The sequence below is a fragment of the Lycium barbarum genome, chromosome 10 (genome assembly GCF_019175385.1).
Source record: "Lycium barbarum isolate Lr01 chromosome 10, ASM1917538v2, whole genome shotgun sequence".
Lineage (NCBI taxonomy): Eukaryota > Viridiplantae > Streptophyta > Magnoliopsida > Solanales > Solanaceae > Lycium > Lycium barbarum.
The window spans coordinates 48,837,549-48,862,608 of record NC_083346.1 but is presented as its reverse complement, the minus strand read 5'-3'; the positions used below and the strand labels follow the sequence as shown (position 1 = coordinate 48,862,608).

Sequence of the window (25,060 nt, the reverse complement as noted above, 5' to 3'; positions counted from 1 at the left end):
AGTGAATTGAAGAATATGGATAATGTAGGAGAATAAAGACTATTATTATGATGTTGTGAATATATCATTGATGTTTGGGAGTTGATATATGATATGGAGGAAGTAGTATAAACAAAGGAGATGCTTTCCAGTTTTCTCTAACTTCAGTCCTGTATGCTAGCTATCGATTTTCTAATTATAGTATAACTCTAATGAAGGTAGAAACGTGAGCATTGGAGGAGAACGTGCAAGTGATAGAATAATTGAACGGAAAAGGTATGTAAGGCTAACCCTTCTTTCATAAGGCATGGTTCTTTGGCCAAATATCTATTCTTCTATGAGCCTATGATGCTCTCCAAATAATTCTATCTCCAAAAAGCTACAAAGCTTATAAATCTTGATATGTATTACGATTGTACTAAATTCCTCAAATGACGAATAATCCTATAAGGATAGACGTAATCAACGACGACAATGGTGATGATGATGATGATGACGATGATAATAGCGATAACGATAATAATGACGATGATAATAATGGTAATGCTAAAGATGCCTATGAGCTTATATGTATGTGTGCGTATGTATGGCTATTATGAAACCCCGAGCTTATATGGCCGGGTAGAATATATAGATGTATATATATATATATATATATATATATATATATATATATATATATATATATATATATATATATATATGACGATGCGTGCGCACCACTGCAGTTGGGTACGGATAACCCTGAAGCCTTGGTAAGGCCAAGTATGTGTAACACTGAGCCTTGGTTGGCTAGGTATGTATGATAACCGAGCCTAACCATGGCCGGGTACGTGAAACACCGAACCTTCGTGGTCGGGTATGCTATGTAAATGATATGTATATGATATGAATGCGTATATGGTATGGATATGTATATGATATGGATATGTATATGATATAGATATGAGTATGAATACGAACATGATACGAATAAGAATATGTATATGAATACGATTATGGATACGAAACGTAAATGAGTACGGATATGGATGTATGTACACAATCACGCATTAGAGATGGAAAGTCCCTATGAAAGGCAAGTAAATTCTTATGACGATGATACTACTATCTTCCATATTAAGCTATCTCTTATGTCGCTTATTATGCTTCTATAATGATATTGATTATGCTTTAGATACTCAGTACATTCTTCGTACTGACGTCCTTTTGTTTGTGGACGCTACGTCATGCCCGCAGGTGGCCAGGGAGACAGGGTTGATCCATAGTTATATTTCTCAGGGACTACATAGCGGAGCTCCATTTCATTCGGAGCTATAGCTTTTGGTATTGATTCTTTTGTGTACATATTTATGGGCATAGCGGGGTCCTGTCCTGCCTATATGATATGACATACTCTCCTTAGAGGCTCGTAGACATGTGTATATGGTTAGATGTGTTTGGCCTTGTCAGCCTATATTTTGGACGACATTTTGTTAGCCTCGTCGGCTTATGTACATTGATATGGGCATAGTTGCTAATGTTGATATAAAGGTATTGTTGTTCAACGGGATTAGTATGATTGATGAATAGAAGTGTATGATTCTATATGTGGCTCACCTAGATGTAAATGTAAAGGTATGTTAAGAGGTGCCCATGTGGGCTAGCACCGGGTGCCCGTCGCGGCTCTCTGGTTGGGTCGTGACAACGTGGACCGGGTTAATCCGTCTAGTATGCTTTCAGAATATCCTTACCTAAATTTTTATAATTTAAGCGTAACTCGGATTGTTTTGATTTTTTAAGGAAAGAACTCTTTGTATATTTTACGCGATTGGTTTTTTACCTATTGTCAATGAGTCTCGTATGTGACACTCGACGTTTTCCTAGAAAACAAATGCTCGCTCAAAACGTAAACCCTAGTTCCATGCAAAAACCTAATTTTTATATCTTAGCCGTCGGCAATATGGCCGTCGTGGCCACTGGTCAGTCATCTTTGGTGGCTGGCCAGACCTCTACATCTACTCCTACACCTATTACAACCATGAAAGAATCCCATAATGAACATACAATACCTAAGATGGATTATAGACATATACTTTATCCAGAAAACCCTAATCCGATGCAAAACGTTACGTCGAAACTCTCTGTTAAAAAGGTGAAATATCGCAATGGTGCTCATGTATTGCGATGGACTAAGAGGGAGGTGGATCAGATGGAGCAATTGGAAGATTTGAAGCATGCAGTCGTTGGTAAATTTTCATATGGATGGCCATCATTGGAGGAACTAAGAACTATCATCCCTACTCAATATGGGATGAAAGGAAGTGCACAATTGGATTGTTTTGTGATAGACATGTACTTATTAGACTTTCGACAAAGGAGGACTTTGTTACTCTTTGTTCAAAAGGTATGTGTTACATACAATCTAGAGATGGACATTCCTACCAAATGAGACCTTTGATATGTGATTCTAAGTTTAAAGTTGATCAAGAAACATCAAAGGTTATATCTTGGATCTCTTTTCCATACTTGATGCCTACTTTCTTTGTCAAGGAAGCATTATTTTCACTTGTCTCTGCTGTTGGGATAACTCTTCATGTGGATCTTGCCTCTATTAATCGTACAAGACCAAGTTGTGCAAGAGTCAAAGTGCTCATAGACTTACTGGCAGATCTACCTGATTTTGTTAATATGGAAATTGAAGATGAGGATTCTAAGGAGGTTCGAGTTGAAAAAGTGAAGACACAATATGATTATCTTCCAAAATATTGTAAAGAATGTAAGTTACAAGGGCATAATGAGGTTGGATGCAGGAGACTTCATCCTGAACTAGCATTGTTTGATGAGGAAAAGGAGAAGTTTGATGAGCATGTAGTGAATGAGCCTGAGAAAGTGGAAAATGATTCTGTCGAGAAAGGTAAGGATATTGTGATTGATGAGATGAAAAATGATGAGGTAGCAAATGGTAAATTACATGATGCACAACCTCCAAGGAATCATTTTTATCAGAATAAGAGGAGATTTAATGCAAAGAGATTAGCTAGTGGGAAATTACTTGGTGATCCTGGGAATTGGAATGATGTTAAAGATAATAGGGATTTCTCTAGTGCCAAGCAGGATAACTCAGATTCAAAACTGTCACAGATCAGCCCAACTGAGATTAAGGATACAAATGTGATAGTCCAAAACAAGTTTGAGGCGCTACAAGATCAGAATAATGGAGATGATATTGATGTAGAAGTGGTAAATAACAATGCAGATGAAGATCAGAAGCAGGAATTGATTATCTCTGAAGATCAAAGAAGACAAGGTGGTCAGAACAAAAATTTGTTGTTAATGAAGGATGATTCAGAGAAGAAATCAAATGTTAAAGTGCAGAACAATTTGGAGGATTCACAAGATCAAATGGTCTCAACTGATAATGATAAAGTTGCAGAAGTGGAGCTTATCAGTGCTGAAGGGCATGAAGATATAGTCAATTCTCTTCAGGTGTTGGTTCAGGGGCAAGACTTGCAAACTGATGATCTGGAGGCTCAGCACAAAATTGTTACTGATACTTTGAAAGTGATGGATGATCATGCTGATTCAACTAAGTATGAACTAAAAGAGATAGAGCAAGGTGAGGTGCTGGATAAAGAAGAGGATGTTGTCATTGGATCAGATGTGATTCCTGATAACAAGATTGTTGATAACACAAAAGCGTGCTTAGCTAATTTCTCTATACCTGATAACAAGGCTGAGAAAGATAGCAAAATGGAATCTACTTTGAAAAAGGAACGGGTTACTCAAGTATTATCAACAAATGGAATAATGAGAATGGTCGTGATATGAGCTTACAGGTTGATGTAGATAGGGTGACTGAAGAGATTTCTAATGTGGATGATGTAGACAATTCTAGTAGTAACTTGTAGTTGGTTGGCTGTTATCCTGAGAGAGGAGCAGATGCAGAAGAAAGGAATTTAGCTTTGGCTATTATTCCTGATGTCAAGGATGCTCAGCCTCTGAGTGTTAATAGAATTCTTTCCCCTAATAATGCTTTGCATGATGTTGTTTCTTATAATCTTCATGATGAGAAAGAAAAGTTGACTTTGGTAAAAAATAAGAAAGAAGATACTGATGGTGCTGCTATTGAAATGAATCTTCAACAGATGTGCATAGAAGTAGGATTATCTCCAAAAACACAAGGCAAAGGGTCAAGAAAAGGAAGAAAGCAAAATTCTTCTGATGGTCCATAAACAGTGAGGTGCTCAACAAGGAATAACTCAAAGAAATCTGTTAAATGATTGTTAAATCTTTATTTTGGAACATAAGATCAGTTGAATTCTCCACAAGCATTTCATAGAGTTCAAATGTTAAATAGGCATCACAAGTTCTTTTTGGTGGCTCTGATAAAACCTTTTCATCATTAGAGACAGATTCAGAAATATAGAAGGAGACTTGGAATGCCTTATGCTAATTTCAACTGTAATGGTAAAATTTGGTTTTTTGTTCAACATAATATAGATGTTGAGGTTCTTTTGGATACTGAACAATCCATTACTGTAAAGCTGAAGTTTCAAGAATTGAATAGAAACATGGTGGTTACAATGGTCTATGCTAAATGTTCAGAAGTGGAGATATTGCAGTTATGGAATAGTTTATACTTCTTGGCTAGTAACATGACATCTCCTTGGCTGATTGGTGGAGATTTCAATGTTATATTGAATGAAGAAGAAAAAATAGGAGGTTTACCAGTATTTCCACAAGAATATGAAGATTTTGCCTTTTGTCTGAATTCTTGTGAGTTACATGAGATGCCTTTTAAAGGAAGTCCTTTCAATTGTTGGAATGGTAGGGCTGCTAATGACTGCATTTTCAAGAGGTTGGATAGGATTGTGCATAATGATTCATTCCAGAATTGTTTTGGACATCTTGAAGTGGAGCATTTGTCAAGGACTGGTTCTAATCTTGCACCATTACTTTTATCTTGTGGCGATCAAGTGGAGAATGTCATCAAACCATTCAGATTTCTTAAGAAACTAGTGATCAGAGAAGATACAGTTACGATCAAAGAGCCGTTGTTTGAGGATATCCCTTCTGAAGAAAATAGAATGGTGATGCAAAGGGCTCAAGCTGAACTTAAATTGTATCTTTACTATGAGGAAGAATTCTAGAGGCAAAAATCTGGGATGGGCTGTTTTTCAGAAGGTGATAAAAATACAAGATTCTGCCATAGTCTGGTAAAAGGAAGAAGGAAAAGAATCCAGATCAAGAGGATTCAAGATGCTGATGGAAATTGGTTAGAGGATGCTGATAGAGTTGCTGGGGAAGCTGTTAACTTTTTTCATAAGCAATTTACTCATGAGGAGGTTAGTGAAGATTCTCCAATTCTTAATCATATTCCTGAACTGATTAGAGAGGAGGATAATATGCTACTTGCTGAACAACCTACTTTGGAGAAAGTACAGAAGGCAGTGTTTGAATTAAATGGAGATAGTACTTGTGGCCCTGATGGATTTTATGGGATATTTTATCAGAAGTGTTGGGAGGTGATCATGGATGATGTATTTAGTTTTGTTAAAGCTTTCTTTGATGGTCAGACTCTTCCCAATTCAATCACTCACACTAATCTAGTATTGCTGCTAAAAAAGAATGTTGTTGAGTCTTTCTCTGATATGAGACCCATAAGTCTTAGCAACTTTATTAATAAGGTCATATCTAGAGTAGTTCATGGTAGATTGGACAAATTACTTACAAGGGTGATATCTCCAAATCAATCAAGTTTTGTCAAGGACATGAATATAATTGAGAATGTATTGTTGACACAAGAAATTGTAATTGATATAAGGAAGAGAGGAAAACCATCAAATGTTGTGAATGTTGCCACTGAATGGATATGACAAAAGAACAAGACAGGGTCTCATAGTTATATCTCTGTAAGGTGATGAAGAAGATGGGAATTTTTAGAGCTTTCATTGATCTTATATGGAGACTGTTGGCAAATAATTGGTATTCTGTGCTTTTAAATGGTCAGGCACATGGTTTCATTCACTCCACAAGGGGTGTCAATCAGGGTGATCCACTCTCTCCTGCTCTTTTCGTCATAGCTGCAGAAGTTCTTTCAAGAGCCTTAAACTCTTTATTTGATCAACATGGTTTTGTTGGTTATAGGATGCCAAAGTGGAGTGCTGAGCTGAATCATCTGGCATATGCAGATGATACAATCATCTTTTCTGCTGCAGACAACTACTCTTTACAGATGATCATGGATACTCTTGAAGAATGTGAGAAGATATCTGGACAGCTGATAAACAAGAGGAAAAGTTCTTTTTATATGTTCAGCAAAGTTTCAAATGAGTTGAGTCAGCAGGTTGCAGCAGTAACAGGATTTGTGAGAGGGAAATTTCCTTTTACATATCTTGGAGTACCAGTTACTCATGCCAGGAAAAGGAAAGTGGACTATACTAAGTTTTTGAAGAAAGTCAAAGACAAGTTGCAAACTTGGAAAGGAAAGTTACTGTCTTATGGTGGAAAAGCAGTGTTGATTACAAGTGTTCTTCAAAGTATTCCAATTCATGTTCTATTTGTTATAAGGCCTCCTAAATGTGTTATTAAAGAACTACACAAGATCTTGCAAGGTTCTTTTGGAATAATAAGGAGGAAGGAAGATGCAGACACGGGTCATCTTGGCTTAACATGTGCTTTCCTAAACATGAAGGAGGATTGGGATTCAGGTCTATTTATGACATGTCCAAAGCCTTATGTGCTAAAATTTGGTGGTAGGTTAGAACCACTAGTTCACTTTGGGCTAATTTTATGTGGAAAAAATACTGTAAAAAGCAAATTCCTCAAGTGGTTCAATGGAAGGGAGGTTCACAAGTGTGGAAAATGATGTTGGAAGCAAGGGAAAGTATTGAGCATGAAATATGGTGGGAGCCAAAGATTGGAAGTTCAAACATCTGGTTTGATAATTGGACTAAGTTAGGTGCTCTTAGCTATGTGGTTCCCCAGTCCTGGCATATCAATGATCATGCTGAAGATGTTTCTGAGCTTATTTCAAATGGAAGATGGGATATGAACAAACTCATGCAGCTATTTCCTGAAGATATAGTGCAACATATAACACAGGAAATTGATATTAAATATGCATCAAATGAACGGGACAGATCTTGGTGTATGACAACAAGTACATGAAGGTTTACAATAAGTAGTGCATGGGAGCTGTTGAGACAAAAATATAATATAACAGTGCCATTTCAGAATATGTGGATTAAAGGTGTGCCTTTTAAAATTTCATTCTTCTTGTGGAGATTGGGGAAGTTTAAAGTGCCAATTGATGAAGTGGTGGCAAGTATTGGCATTCCTATAGTTTCAAAGTGTTGTTGCTGCTATACTGCTCAGAATGAGACTATTAACCATCTGTTTCTGTGTGGAGATTTGGCTACTAAGGTATGGAGAATCTTTAATGCAGGGGCTGGACTGAGCATGAATTGTATTCAGATGAAACATGCCATTAGAAGTTGGTGGGAAGCAAAATTCCATTAAAAACTGAAGATAATATACAAACCAGTTCCTACTTTCATTGTGTGGAAAATATGGAAGTGGAGAAACAATAAGCTACATGATGGCAATATGAATCTGAATAGAGTGATATATGAAATAAATCTAAACATTTACATGTTATGCAAAGTTCAGTTTCCTAGGCTAAATATTCCAGCTAGATGGCATCAGATTATTCATTTTTTTGAACGGTATAAACCAACTATTATCTGCAGAGTTATTAAATGGATGAGACCTGCATCTGGAGTCTACAAGTGTAATACTGATGGAGCTGCTAAAGGAAATCCAGGACCAAGTTCTGCTGCATTTTGTATCAGAAATGAATATGGTGAATTGGTGTATGCAGCTGCTAAAACTCTGATTGATGGATCAAATATAATTGCTGAGGCTGAGGCTATTAGAATGGGACTGATGTACTGTGTGGATAAGCAACTCTTTCCATTGATTATAGAGACTGATTCTATGACCATAAAGATGATTATCAATGCTGAATGGAAGATCCCTTGGAACATTTCAATGTTGGTGGATGATGTCAAAAGGCTGATGGAAGATCAAAGAGTGACTGTGGTGCATATACACAGAGAAGGAAATGGACTTGCAGACTTTTTAACTAACTTTGTTTTTGATTTGCAGGTGATATTCAGTTTCATAATTTTCAGGAACTACTAAGTCAAGCTAAGAAGATTCTGAATTTGGAAAAAATAGGAATTCCTAACTTGAGAGTAAGAACTACACAAGACAAAGCACCAGATTAAAGTCCTTGTTACCAGAAGTTAAATCCATTGCTAAGTGCAAAATTTCAATAGAATGTGAACTATTGCAGCATATGTATTTGGGTGGTATTAGTGTGTTTGTCATGCTCATTCCTTAATATAAATGCTGTGATGTTCATGATATAAGTAGCAGACTGTACTGGTTATGGATCAAGCAAGATAGTGGCCTGGTCTTCATGCAGAAGGTGATATACACAGCAATATACAACTACTTTCAAGCTTGCCTAAAGAATGATCCATATGACTTGATGCTTTCCACCTGTGAGACTTTGAAGGTGTGATAGAAGTTATCAAGCCAAGGCTCTTGGATTCTAGTTGGTGATAATCTGTTAATGTCTACTTTTGCTGGCCATAATTCACTAGATTTCCTTTGTTTTCTATTATTTTTATTTGGATCAATCCTTTTATTTTCTGTTCTTTGCTTTGAGCTGGATCAATCTCTTCTGGATTGATCTGTACCTATTTTCTTTATCAATAAAATTCCACCTTAATGGTGGCCTTTACTCCAAAAAAAAAAAAGTCAAAGAGTCTCGCATATGTTTATTTTAAAACATACTTGCATACATACGTCTATTTTATAACAAAGTCCTAATTTTACTTAAGAGATAAGAGCTTTATTTCAAAAACCAATTCTGTTTTATGAAAATGCCTTGTTTGTTTATTGAAATTGTGGGCCTTAGCCCAGAAAAATATTGACCCTTTTTTAGAAAGAAAGGCCCAGTAGGTCTCAAGACAAAGAAGTGACTTTATTTGGGCTCTCTTTAAAAATAACCAAAGCTGTATGGACTTGCTGGCCCGAACACTCCCTATTCCTAACTATTTTAAAACGTAGGCCTTGGCTAAGTTTATTTGACCATAGGTTTGTATAAAATCAGGTGGGGTTTTTAGCCCAAAAGAGACCCTTTCACTATTTTGTTTCAAAATACCAGGTGTCACGACTCAAACCGATGAGCCGTGACGGGAGTCTAACCTCTAGTGACCAAACACCCTTAAACACTTATCTGAAACATACTGAACATCAAAGGCCCATAAATGGCATAAACTGATCTCATAAAAGATAGACATCAGAACTCTGTACAATCTGCATATATATATATATATATATATATATATATATATATATATATATATATATATACGACATGCGGAAGAACAGTGCAAGCCAGCTAGGATGCTACACATACTGTACATTAAACAATAGAAGCCAACAAGGCTACATCATCTGACTACTACATACAACTGTCAATAGACCTCTGCTAGATTATAAGCTGTATGTCACGACCCAACCCCGTAGGCCGCGACTCGTGTCCGAGCAGGACACCTTACGTACCCAGTAACCCCAAACCAACATATAAATTAGATACATAAATATATAAAGTCAAACGGAGTCACAAGCTATCGTACATAAGCAGATGTAGTGCACAGAAGCGGATAAGGCCATCACAGAATACGTATTTCCCAGAACATATACACAACCCACATATGTGTCTACAGACCTCTACGGACAGTAATAACAGAAACATAAGACGGGACAGGGCCCCGTCGTACCCCTGAATAGCGTACATATATACAATAGCAGAATACTATACCAAAATATAGGCTTCGGATAAAAGAGCGCTCCAAAATAGCAGAACAAAGTCCTAAGCGGGCGGATCAGCAAACCTGTCGTCTGTACCTGCGCGGCATGAAAACGTAGCCCCCGAAGAAAGGGGGTCAGTACGGAATATGTACTGAGTTGTAAAGCATGAAGTACAGTAGACGAAATCATAACCGGAACAGAAAATACAGAGAATGAGTGCAAAGTCCAGGATATCAAAATGTATACTTACAAAACGTAAATAATGCATGCAGAAACATATGCCAAATCCGGCCCCAATACGGGACCCGGTGAACAGAACGTGGCGCCACCCCGTCACTGGCGCCACAACACATCATACTTCAGAGTAGGGAATAGCTCCGTAACATATCATAACATATCAGATGACCACATCCTATCATATCATATCATATCATAACAGAACATAGGTGTACATGGCACATCATACTCCGGACCCATGTACATGTCTTACCTGCCCCCTCACATCGAGGCACGGCGAACAATGCAGTGGAATACGCTTGATAACAAATCCTGGCCCGGGCTCAGTGAAGGAAGCATTGAGGCATCCACGAGTGGAGTAGTGAGAAACTTATGCATCATAAAATATTTACAAAGACTCGACAGAATAATCCGAATGACAGGTCATTTAAGAAAGAAATCAGACGATAGTCATAGCACGTACCTTTCGGATGTCGCGGGGGATTATATCGAATTAAAGCTTTTGGGATTGTTTGAACATATCAAAATATAACATTTACAGAATCTCGATAGCATAACTCAGATGGCAAATCATATAAAAGAGATTGAACGGTAATCATAGCGTATGCCTTTCGGATGTCACGATGGTTTATATCAAAATAAGCTTTCTGAAATCGTTTTCATGTTTCAAAATGCATTATGGATCTCAATAAAATAATTCAAACAAACGTCATATGATAGTTAGAAGAGTAACCAAGAGTTTCCTTTGAATTCTACTTCAGAACAAGTCAAACGGAACAAATCAGAAAAATCCGGGAGTAGTGGGCCCACCTCGGGTCAAACGAGGTGGCGGACACAAGGTATGTGTAATAAACTTTATGGAGTCTCTTATGAGGGTTTTAAGGTAATCGGATTTTATTTACACAAGTTCTAGGTATTTAAACAACTTTCCTAACCATTTGCAACATAATTAGTTCAATTCCACTGAATGGAAAAGGGGCAAATTTAGGCGCGGATTCCGAAGAGTACAGTAGTCCCCGAGGTCCAACTTCAAACCTAATACATCTAAGACATGCCAAGAGAAGGAAAGGGTGAGCTTTCCATACCTTATTCGCTCCTTACGCCTCTCCAAATTCAAATCCCGTTTCGTCCAAAATCTACATTTGGTCACATTTACCAAATACTAATCATAAGGTTTAAAAGTTCAATCTTAATCAATACTTGTCTACAGAAATTTGGGCAGCATCTCCCCTATACATACAACATCCCCGAGATTCAACTCGGCTCAAATGGCAACAACCATACCAAACAACAATACCAATAGTCATCAATGATCGACTAAAATGCATTCTAACATAAATAGTCTTCTTTTCCGAATAATGCAACAACTTCCAAACTAACTTTACACTTTCAAGTCAATATCAATATTTCCATATTCATACACTAATTTAAGATCATACAAACATAGGCCAAGAATATTCCAAGCCATATATCCAATATTCAATAATTCCATCAATTCCATATTTCACCCAAAAGTCTTACATATACAACAAAACCATCAAAACACATTTTCTACTTGCAAATTCATGATCAACAACATCAATGCATACTTTCACAACTTCATTTTCCATAATATCATAAAATCACACTAAAATGACATAACCTTCTACAATCCATTTTATTGCCAACTTAAACCATTTATCCCTCATTTACATCATAAGGATCACAACAACACAACTAACACATTAAACAAAATTAATCCATTTCCATTCCAATTCCATACATCACACGGCCAACACCTATATTTCCAACTTCAACCAAATTCATTCAACTTTCATTTCCAATATAAATTCCACCATAACCACAACTAGAATACAACACAAAAATTCAACTCATCATATCTATACATTAACACACACACACGGCCACCTTCATATAAACACACCCACTTTGCAAACTTCCATATTTTCATAAATTCTACTCATTTCTACATACTACAACATAAACCAAACTTCATAACATAAGAAAAATTAATTGATTCTTACCTTTTTCCACAATCGTCTTCACTTGACCAAGTTGTCAACTTGAAGAAACAAATGCCCTTTCTTCCAAAACAACTACACCAAGTTGTAAAGGACCCTTGAATTAGTGGAAATACCACAAGAAAACAATTTTTGGAGAAAGATTTCAAAGAGCTAAATTTTTCTATGGCCAAAGCCGTATAGGCTCTTCTTGCTCTTGTTATTCTTGTTTTTCTACTTGTCTAATTCTCTTGAAGCTTCTAATGAAGTATGACTCATATATGGTCCTTTATTTTAATTTAGCACATGGAAATTTATAAAATTCCATGGGCTTGGGCCATGTTGGCCGGCCACCCCATCTCTTTTGGGCCTTAATTCCTTTTTATTTATTTTTTTGGGCCAACCCGGTTGGTCCCGAGTTGGGCCTAGCCCACTGACCTTTTGACCTTAAAACGTCCATATCTCCTTGTAACGACGTCACCTTGGAACCCACGACCTATGGTTGGAAAGCTAATTCAATTATCTACAACTTCTATTTCTTGGTATTTTTCCAAATTACAAACTTATAATAACGTTTTTGCCCCTCGAAGTCAGGTCACCCGAAAACGTTTTCTTAAAAATATTCGTTTGGAGGGCTTCCACTTTGATTTGGCCCAAGGGCCCTTGACGAGTTGTGTTTAACTTTACATATGCGATTCATATAACTTGTCACATGTTCCAAAAAAAAATCTTGATGTGTGGGCCCCACCTCAGCTTACAAATAATCCGACGTTCGAAAATACGGGATATAACACTGTAGGAACGACTGGACAGGGCCTCGTCATACCTATATATATATACATCCAAAAGAGGCATACCAAAACTGACTGTAGCTCCGAATCAAATGGAGCGTACTGACCACTGCTAGATCTAGAGGTCCTACTGAGCTGGACCACCTATCTGTCTCCCTGTACCTGCGGGCATGAACGCAGCCCCCCCAAGCAACGGGGAGTCAGTACGGATAATGTACCGAGTATTTCAGGCATAAGAACAACATATATATAAGAATCATGGATAAGATCCCGAACTCATAAACTGAAACGACTGACTGCATGTACTTGTATGAACTAGTATCTGCCTAAATCTGCATAAATCTGCGTAACTGACAATGCCTCTGTGGGCACATAATATGCATGCTCATACCTATCAATTATGGTCGGGTATCTATATGAGTGCGTATATAACGCCTGTAAGCCTCTATGGCATCTCGTCATATCATATTGGCTCCTCTGTGGCCATAATCAATATCATCATCATAGTAGTGATGCGTATATAACACATATATTTCACTTCATACTTTACATATATGTAATATTCGCGTATATAACACCTGATATGTGTGCGTATATAATGCCTTCTACTCACAGGTCAATGTACATAAATATATAATGAATGTAATGCATGACTAAGCTGCATGCACAGAACTGGCTACGTAAGACTGGACCCACGAATAGAAGGATTACTCATAAATGGGGTACATGAACATCAAAGACTGAACTACTTCTAATGCTTCTAAGAGTAGAGTAATATGGAAGCTCGCTTACTCGCTTGTTGAATCATATCATAGGATCATGCCAAAAGAAGAAAGGAATGACCTTAACATACCTTGGAATATATCCAATTGCCTAACCTCTACCTCTTGAACTTGTAAATCTACAATTTAGGTAACATAGGGCTAAACTAGGCTATTTACTTCGCTTACTAACCATCCTTAAATGCGTATAAAGCTCAACGAACTATAGACAATAATTTCCTTTGTAAGCTTACAACTTTCCAACTTCTTATTCGATCCCACATCAACTACAATACTCACATCAACAATGACAACAAACACACACACACACACATATATATATATATATATCAAAATATGCGTAAACCTGTTTCCAACCATCTCTTAAAATAACCCTATATCACTACATTGCCCATCATCAACTTAATACTTCCACAATTACCTTCTCTTTACTTAACATCACTAACTCTTGATAACCAACTTAATTATAAGGGTAGAAATCATTTACATACCTTGAGGGGTCAAGAATCCCAAGAATCACTTCAACTTCAACTCCCTAAACTCCACAACTTGAAGAAACCCTAGAAGCAACCTTCTTCTTCACCATCTCAGATTTACGGGGTCCGGGTCTTGTCAAATCTTCACTAATATGATGGAAAATATTAGGAGAGAATATCTTAGGGTTTTTCTGATTTTGGATGGAGGAAATTATTAAATAGGGTCTTAGATCACCTATTTATACTTGGAATTAAAAAGGATACAACGGTCTGTTTCGACGAGCGTCGACTTGCTCCGTCGACCTATGCTTGCAGATGTAAGGCTGCGGGACCCTATTGACGCCGCACATCGACGGTCCGTCAAATATGTCAACGACCCGTCGACGATGACTTGTGTTCTGCAGATTTTTCTAATCCAGCTCAGATCGCGTTGATTCGATTCGTTTAACTTCTAACTCTATATATTGCTTGGAATATCTGCTAGTACCCTCATACATGGGGTAAGGCACTTTCTACCTCTAAACTCGGGCTCGAGTCTCTATTCTAAGGGCATACTCGACTAGGAAACTATTGGTTCTACTATTATGAACACTAGGGGTGTAACATTCTCCCCCCCTTAGGAACATTCGTCCTCAAATGTTCGAACATCCCTGGGTTATAAAAATTTCGGCAGAGTTTCCCCTGTACTTATACCAATCCATCCTGCACGGAGCAACCCAAAATAATGCCACATAGGGCCACATACTATAACACACAATACCATGGCCTCGTACGACCAATCATGATAACTCAAAAGAAATAATACCTGGGAGCGATGCCGGCTCAGACGGAACCTCCTGTACTGCTGGGAATAAATGCGGGTACTCATTCTTCATTGCCTCTTCCGCTTCCCAAGTCACTTTCTCAACATTCTTATTCCTCCACAAGACTTTAACGGAGGCTACATCCTTGGTCCGTAACCAACAGACCTGTCTGTCCAATATAGCCGCCAGAACTTCTTCGTATGATAACTGCTCGGTCACCTGAATGTCATTCACTGGTATCACTCTCGAAGGATCTCCGATACACTTACGAAGCATAGATACATGAAATATCGGATGTACCGACTCTAACTCAGAAGGAAATCCTAGCTCATATACAACCGTGCCCACTATACGAATGATCTTATATGGCTCGACATATCGGGGGCTCAGCTTACCCTTCTTACCAAACCTCATCACTCCCTGCATAGGCGAAACTTTCAGGAACACCTAATTGCCCATCTTAAACTCTAGCTTACGCCGCCGATTATCCACATAGGATTTCTGTCGACTCTGGGCTGTTAGCAACCTCTCTCTAATAACTTTCACCTTATCAACCGCTTGCTGAATTAAGTCCGGGTCTATTAACTGATTCTTCCCAACATCGAACCACCCTATGGGCGATCTGCATCTCTGCTCATATAAGGCCTCATAAAGAGCCATCTGAATACTGGAATGGTAACTGTTGTTGTATGAAAACTCAATAAGAGGCAAATGATCATCCCAACTGCCTTGAAAGTCAAGTACACAAGCTCTAAGCATATCCTCAAGGGTCTGTATAGTACGCTCCGCCTGCCCATATGTCTGTGGGTGAAACGCAGTACTAAGACTCACCTGAGTCCCTAATCCTTACTGAAAAGACTTCCAGAATTTGGCCGTGAACTGTGCTCCCCTATCTGAAATAATGGCTGAAGGAACACCATGAAGTCGTACAACCTCCTTAAGGTAAAGCTTTGCATAATCCTCGGTTGCATAAGTAGTTTTGACAGGTAGAAAATGAGCTGACTTTCTGAGCCTTTCAACTATGACCCATATCGAATCACACTTTTGCTGAGTACGGGGCAACCCTGTAATAAAGTACATATTAATTACCTCCCACTTCCATATCGGAATCTCCATAGCCTGCAATAGACCTTCAAGCTTCTGGTGCTCTATTTTGACCTGCTGACAATTTGAACACTGAGTGACAAATTTTGCTATATCTCTCTTCATACCATCCCACCAATAAACTTCCTTGCGATCGTGGTACATCTTCGTTGAGCCTGGATGAATAGAATAGTGGGAGTAATGTGCCTCTCCCATAACCTGTTGATGGAGCCCTGCAACATTAGGGACACATAATCTGTCTCGATACCTGAGTACTCCATCACCCATAATCACAAAGGGTGTATTTTCTTTCCGAGGCACTGTATCTCGGTAATGGAGCAAAACATGATCCTCATACTGATGCTCCTTTATCTCTACTACCAAAGATGATACCGCCATGTCTTGAACAGTAACTCCTGCATCACCTGAATCTATCAATCGAACTCTGAGGCTAGCCAATCGATAAACCTCACGGACCATTTTTCTTCTCTCTGGAAACACATGCGACAAGCTACCCATAGATTTGTGACTAAGGGCATCGGCTACTACATTAGTCTTCCCGGGATGGTACAGAATATCCACATCATAGTCTTTTAACCTCTCCAACCAACCATCGCCTCTGACGCAAGTTCAAGTCCTTCTGCGTAAAGATGTACAGGAGACTCTTATGATCAGTATAGATATCAACATGGACACCGTATAAGTAGTGCCTCCATATTTTCAAGGCATGAATCACTGCCGCTAACTCAAGATCATGGGTTGGATAATTCTTTTCGTGCTTCTTCAACTATCTAGAAGCATAAGCGACAACTTTACCGTGCTGCATCAACACACAGCCTAATCCAACACCTGAAGCATCACAATATACCACATAGCCATATGCTCCTTCTGGAAGAGTCAAAACTGGTGCTGAAGTTAACTTATCCTTCAACGTCTGAAAACTCCGCTCACAAGCATCTGTCTATTGGAACTTAGCGGATTTCTGAGTCAATTTGGTCAATGGGGCTGAAAGAGAGGAAAATCCTTCTACAAAATTTCTATAATAACCTGCCAAGCCCAAGAAACTACGTATCTCTGTTGGTGCCGTGGGCCTTGGCCAATTCTTCACAGCCTCAATCTTTTGGGCATCCACTCTAATGCCTTCTTCTGAAAATAATGTGACCCAGAAAAGCCACAGAGTTCAACCAGAACTCACACTTAGAAAACTTAGCATACCACTTTTTACCTCGAAGAATTCCAAGCACTGTCCGTAGATATTCTGCATGATCGGCCTCTGATGGCGAATAAACCAAAATATCATCTATGAACACAATCACGAACAAATTTAGAAAGGGCCTGAATACACGATTCATCAAATCCATGAACATAGCTGCGGAATTACTTAGCCCGAACGACATAACACGAAACTCAGAGTGGCCATATCTAGTCCGGAATGCCGTCTTCGGAATATCCTCTTCCTTGACCCTGACCTGGTGATATCCTGATCTCAAGTCTATCTTTGGGAAATATTTAGAGCCTTGCAACTGATCGAATAAATCATCGATCCTCGGGAGCGGATACTTATTCTTTACGGTCACCCTATTCAATTTCCTGTAATCAATACACATTCGCAAAGAACCATCCTTCTTTCTCACAAATAACACCGACGCTCCCCATGGTGATGTACTAGGCCTGATAAAGCCCTTCTCAAGCAAATCTTTCAACTGCTCCTTCAATTCTTTCAACTCCACGGGTGCCATCCTATAAGGAGGGATATATATTGGCTGAGTGCCTGGCAATAGGTCAATAGAAAAATCAATCTCCCTTTCTGGGGGAATTCCTGGAAGCTCGTCTGGAAACACTTCTAGAGACTCATTAACCACTGGAACAGACTAAAGATTCGGTGACTCTGCTTGCACATCTTGAACTCGAACTAGGTGAAAAATATACCCTTTTCTGATCATCTTCTCTACCTTAAGGTAGGAAATAAACCTACTTCTAGGCGAATAGCATTGCCCTTCCATTCTAGGACTGGCTCGCTTGGGAACTGGAATCGAACCATCTTTGCTGTACAATCAACATTAGCATAAAAAGAAGCCAACCGGTCCATGCCCATAATAACATCAAAATCAATCATATCTAACTCAATTAGATTTGCTACGGTATGGCGGTCACAAACTATAACAACACGATCTCAGTATACTCGCCTAGCTATAACCGGATCGCCAACTGGCGTAGACACCTAAAAAGGTCTAATCAACTTGGGCTCTACCCCAAAATTTCTAGCAACAAAGAGCGTAACATATGATAAAATGGAACCTAGATCAATCAGTGCATAAATATCATAGGAGGAAACTAATAATATACCTATAACAACATCAGGAGACGTCTCGCGGTCCTGTCTACCAGCCAATGCATACACGCGGTGCTGAGGACCACTCGAGCTGGATGCTCCACTCCTTCCCCTACCTCGCCCTGCTAGCGTCTAAAAAACATGCCCTGAAGGGCGTACTGCAGAAGATAAGCCAGCCACGGACCCTGTAGGCTGAACCATACCTGAACCAACCCCCATCGGGCACTCCCTCATCCTGTGGCTTGGCTGTCCACAAGCATAGAAAACATCTGAACCCAGCCGACACTGACCCGCGTGTAACTTGCCACACTGGGTACATTGCGGCAAAAGGGGCCTCATCTGACCTGACTCTGGTCGGTACTGAGAGCCTGACGCTCTAGAACTCTAGCCCGCTCTGGAATAAGAAGACCGGTCAAACCTTAGACCTGGGGACCGCGGAGGTGCACTCCCTGCCGGCTGATAAGAATACCTGGGATACTGCTGTCTCTGTCCTCTTCTGAACTCACTAACCATATAAAAATATCTAGACTTCTTACCACGGCTCCGGTTACGCTCATGCTCTATCCTCCGCTAGCGTTTACGATCCTCCAAATTTTGTGCATACGCCGGTATATGGGAGATGTCCATACTTGGCTGTAGTGCAGTAGTCGTGCACTCATCTATCAAGTGTGGCCCTAGACCGGCCACAAAGCGATGAACTCTATCCTCTATCTCAGCCACTATGGTTGGGGCATATCTAGCTAAGGAATCGAAATGTACACAATACTCTTGCACATTCATACTGCCCTGCTCAATACGTAAGAACCTATCTGCTCGGGCCCGTCAGACCTCTGGAGGTAATTAATGGCGAAGAAAAGCATCTGAGAACCCTCGCCACACAGCTGGAGGGGCATTTTCTCCCCTAGATAACTCCCATGCCTGATACCAGTGTATCGAAATATCCTGCAGTGTATATGAAACCAACTCCACTGACTCAACCTCATCCGCGTGCATAACCCTCAAAGTCATCTGCATACCATCAATAAAATCCCGGGCGACCATATTTTTCTTTACCACAGAAAACTCAGAAGGACCTAACCCAAGGAAGGTCTTAACCCTCAAAATACTGGCCCTGTCTGCTGGGTGACCACCAACTCCCTGCCGCTGTTCCTGGGCGGCTACTAATCTGGTCAACAACCGTACGACAACCCGTACATCCTGGACCTCTGCATCCGGCTGAGGAATTGGGGCGAGTGCTGGAGACGGGGTATGCTTTTACACCTCGAAAAAAATCCTCCATTGCTATCCAAGTGAATGGGTCCACGAGGAGTACGAGTATCCGATGTTTTCATGAGTAAGAAATAACATTTGACGACCCTAAGTAAGATTCCGAAGGAAATTGCAATAAGAGATAGGATATGCTCCACAACGATTAATTATAGGTTTTGGAAATGTGAAAAGTTACAGGTTTGCATTCTGGCCAGTTGCACGTAAAATGAAATACGGACCGTAAAGTGGTATACGACCCGTAAACTGCCATGTCATATTCTGGCTTCCAAAACTTTAACTTTCTGCCAAATGATCAAATGGTTAAATACGACCTGAAATACGGACCGTAAAGTGGTTTACGGCCCGTTAACTGTGTCCGCAAATCACCACGTCTCAGCCTGAGTTTTTGGTTCTGTTATGATTAAATACGACCACGAAGGATGGTCCGTAAACTAGAATACGGACCGTAAACCAAGTTTACGACCACTGTGTTGTTCTCTCCAGACCAGATTTTAAGTCATTAAATAGGGGATCCAAGTTTATTATTTCATTTCCACATTTCATCCCTTCTCTCTAAAACATCTCTCTACATTTATTCCATAAGATTTCAAGGATTATTAGTCATCAACAACACAAATCAAGTGAATCAAGTGTAAGGAAACCCATTAAGATTATTCAAGTCAAGAAAATCTTATTGAAGGAAAACTAGGGTTTTTGCTCAAGTGAAGTATTTCGACCAAGGCTCGTTCCTACAACATCTAAGGTAAGATTTATGGTATTTATATGTTGTTCAAGGTAGTTGAGAGTTAAAATTCTTGGACATTAGATGAGTATAGAAAAATGGGTCATGAATGATGAATAGTGACATTTTGAGAGATAGTTTGAATTGAACCATGATTCTTGTTGTGTTGTGATATGAATGTGTTATAAATGATGTTAAGATCATGAAAATGGGCATTGTATATGAATGGATAAAGTCGGGTGATATGACCATGAATATGGGTGAATTGGAAGCGAATTGAGAAACCTAGATAATGTGGTTAACGTAAATGATTAATGGCCATTGTTATGGTATTGCGAATGTATTGTTGACGTTTGGGAGTTGATATACGTTATGGAGAAATGTCGTATAAATAAAGGAGATGCTGTCCGATTTTCTCTAGCTTTAGTCATATATGCTAGCTATCGATTCTAATGATAGTATGACTTTAATGAAGGTAGAAATGCTAGCATTGGAGGAGAAAGCGCAAGTGTAGAATAGTTGAACGGAAAGGTATGTAAGGCTAACCCTTCTTTCATAAGGCATGGTTCTTCGGCCAAATATCTAAATCTTCTATGAGACTATGATATCCTTCAAATGATTTGATCTTCCGAGCTAGTAAGCTCACGATTCGTGATACACCACGATTGTACTAAATCCCTCGTATGACGAGTAAGCCTATAGAGATAAATGTGATGAATGACGATAATAGTAATAATGATGTTGATGACGATTATGATAATTATGTAAATAGTAAAGATGCTTATGAGCTATTATGTATATGTGTCTATGTATGACTATTATAGAACCCCGAGCTTATGAGGCCGCGTAAGATATGTAAATAAGTATGTATATGATTACGTAACGCGCGCACACCTCTGCAGATGGTACGGATAACCCTGACGCCTTGGTAGGGCCAGGTAGATGTGACCCTGAAGCCTTGGTAGGGCCAGGTATGAGCAACCTTGAGCCTTGGTTGGCCAAGTATGTATGAAACACTGATCCTACGTGGTCGGGTATGCTATGTAAATGCTGTGTATATGATATGATTATGTATATGACATGAATACGAATATGATATGACTATGTATATGAATGTGAATAAGGGGCATGTATACGAATAAGAGCACAAATATGGTATGGGTACTATTATGAATACGGATAATGATGTATGTACACAAATACGTATTAAAAATGGAAAGTTCCTAAGAAAGGCAAGCAATTGCATATGACGATGATATTGCCATCTCCCATTCAATGCTATTTCTTATGTTGCTATTTATGCTTCTATATTGATATTGATCATGCTTTACATACTTAGTACATTCTTCGTACTGACGTCCTTTTGTTTGTGGACACTGCGTCATGCCCGCAGGTGCACAGGGAGACAAGCTCGATCCATAGCTGCTTACTCAGAGATTACATAGCAAAGCTCCATTTCATTCGGAGCCATAGCTTTTGGGTACTTATTGTTTTGTGTATATAATTATGGGCATAGCGGGGTCCTGTCCCGCCCATGTGATATGTTATACTCTTCTTACAGGCTCGTAGTCACGTGTATATGGTTAGATATGTCTGGCCTTGTCGGCCTATATTTTGTATGTCATTTTGATAGCCTTGTAGGCTCCTGTACGTTGACGTGGCATAGGTGCCAATTATGATATAAAGGCATTGTCGTCCAATGGGACTAGTATGATGAATGAATAGATTTATATGTTTAATTGTATGGATCACCTAGATGTAAGCATAAGTGTATGTTAAGGGGTGCCTAGGTGGGCTAGCACCGGGTACTCGTCGCGGCCCTCTAGACGGGTCGTGACATATGCGATGTCTCAGATGGTCCCTCACCTTGAATCTCATCCTGAGACCTCATGGCCTGTCGAGTACAACTAGTGGCCTCACCGACCACTCTCTTGCCCTTCTGGGCGGCTGTAGCTTTCTTGCGGGGCATCGCTGAAATAAGAACAATTCATCAGAAGCGAACGCTAACACAGGGCTCTATCGCACAATCTAAGAGAGAAGGAATGACATCTTCCTAAATGTCCTGTAGCCTCCCGTTTATAAGTGTGGTGCAGAACACACCCATAAACAAAACTCTACTAGACACGGTCTATAGACAACCTTAGGACGAACTGCTCTGATACCATTTCTGTCACGACCTAAACCGATGAACCGTAACGGGAGTCTGACCTCTAGCGACCAAACACCCCTAAATACTTATCTAAAACATACTGAACATCAAAGGCCCATAAATGGCATAAAATGATCTCATAAAAGAGAGACATCAGAACTTTGTACAATCTACATATATATATATATATATATATATATATATATATATATATATATATATATAGACGACATGCGGAAGAACAGTGCAAGCCAGCTAGGCTGCTACACATACTGTACACAAAAGAATAGAAGCCGACAAGGCTACATCATCTGACTACTACATACAATTGTCTATAGACCTCTGCTAGATTAGAAGTTGTAGAAAGGACGCGACAGGGCCCCGTCATACCTATATGTATACACATCCAAAAGGGGCATACCAAAATTGACTGTAGCTCCGAATCAAATGGAGCGTACTGAACACTACTATATCTAGAGGTCCTACTAAACTGGACCACCTGTCTGTCTCCCTGTACATACGGGCATGAATGCAGCCCCCGAGCAACGGGGAGTCAGTATGGATAATGTACCGAGTATGTAAGGCATAAGAACAACATATATATCAGAATCATGGATAAGATCCCTAACTCATAAACTGAAATGACTGATTGCATGTACTTTTATGAACTAGTATCTGCCTAAATCTACGTAACTAAAATTGCCTCTGTGGGTACATGATATGCATGCTCATACCTATCAATGATGGTCGTGCAACTATAAGAGTGTGTATATAACGCCTGATGTATGTGCGTATATAACGCCTGTAAGCCTCTATGGCATCTCGTCATATCGGCTCCTCTGTGGCCATAATCAATATCATCATCATAGTAGTGATGCGTATATAACACATATATTTCTCTTCATACTTTACATATATCTAATATTCGAGTATATAACGCCTGATATGTGTGCGTATATAATGCCTTCAACTCACAAGTCAATGTACATAAATATATAATGAATGTAATGCATGACTAAGCTATATGCACAGAACTGGCTACGTAAGACTGGACCCACGAATAGAAGGATTACTCATAAATAGAGTACATGAACATCAAAGACTGACGTACTTCTAATGCTTCTAAGAGTAGAGTAATATGGAAGCTCGCTTACTCGCTTGTTGAATCATATCATAGGATCATGCCAATAGAAGAAAGGAATGACGTTAACATACCTTGGAATATCTCCAATCGCCCAACCTCTACCTCTTGAACTTGTAAATCTACAATTTAGGTAACATAGGGCTTAATTAAGCTATTTACTTCGCTTACTAACCAGCCTCAAATGCGTATAAAGCTCAACGAACTATAGAAAATAATTTCCTTTGTAAGCTTACAACTCTCCAACTTCTCATTCGATCCCACATCAACTACAATACTCACATCAACAATAACAAAATATGCGTAAACCCGTTTCTAATCATCTCTAATAATAACCCTATATCACTACATTGCCCTTCATCAACTTAATACTTCCACAATTACCTTCTCTTCACTTAACATCACAAACTCTTGATAACCAACTTAAATATAAGGGTAGAAATCATTTACATACCTTGAGGGGTCAAAAATCCCAAGAATCACTTCAACTTCAACTTCCTAAACTCCACAACTTGAAGAAACCATAGAAGCAACCTTCTTCTTCACCATCTCGGGTTTACGGGGTCCGGGTCTTGTCAAATCTTCACTAATATGATGGAAAATATTGCGAGAGAATATCTTCGGGTTTTTCTGATTTTGGAAGGAGGAAAATATGAAATAGGGTCGTTGACCACCTATTTATACTTGGAATTAAAAAGGCTAGAACGGTCCGATTCGATGAGCGTCGACTTACTCAGTCGACCTGCGCCTGCAGATGCAAGGCTGCGGGACCCTATCGACGCCGCACATCGACGGTCCGTCGAACATGTCGACGACCCGTAGACGATGACTGGTGTTCTGCAGATTTTTCTGATCCAGCTCTGATCGCGTTGATTCGATTCGTTCAACTTCTAACTCTATAAATTGCCTGGAATATCTGTTAGTACCCTTGTACACAGGGTAAGGCACTTTCTACCTCCAAACTCAGGCTCGGGTCTCTATTCTAAGGGCATACCTGACTAGGATACCATAGGTTCTACTATTATGAACACGAGGGGTGTAACACCAGGCCGAGTGGGTTCTAACCCAAAACAGTTCAATGAATATTCGTTTTTATTAAGAAAAGTCAAGTGGGCTACAGCCCAAAATATCAAAGCTTTTTACCATAAACCCAAAACCAGAAAAAATATGCTTTCAAATTGTTTTAAGAAGGAAGGACTTTTGCCTAATATATTTTCTGTGACGATCCCCTTTGGGTCCCACTACTCAAGGTATTGTCTATGCCAGGGTACAGCCAGTCCGCACAGGGGCTCGCCCCATTATCCCTCTTCACGCTGCAGCGCTACGGGGTATCGAACCCGGAACCTCTGGCTCCTTTACATTCCCCAAAGGGAATCGCCTTTCACCAATTGAGCTGCAGCTCAATTGGTGAAAGGCGATTCCCTTTG

At 39.4% G+C, this 25,060-nt stretch overlaps 1 protein-coding gene across 1 annotated transcript; it reads left to right on the top strand.

The window, feature by feature from the left end:
* Positions 1–5,126: 5,126 nt before the first annotated feature.
* LOC132612987 (uncharacterized) lies at positions 5,127–6,829 on the top strand. Its single transcript, XM_060327049.1, has 3 exons — positions 5,127–5,750; positions 5,972–6,092; positions 6,153–6,829. The coding sequence occupies exons 1-3, from the start codon at positions 5,127–5,129 to the stop codon at positions 6,827–6,829; spliced, it is 1,422 nt and encodes a 473-aa protein (XP_060183032.1).
* Positions 6,830–25,060: the final 18,231 nt, after the last annotated feature.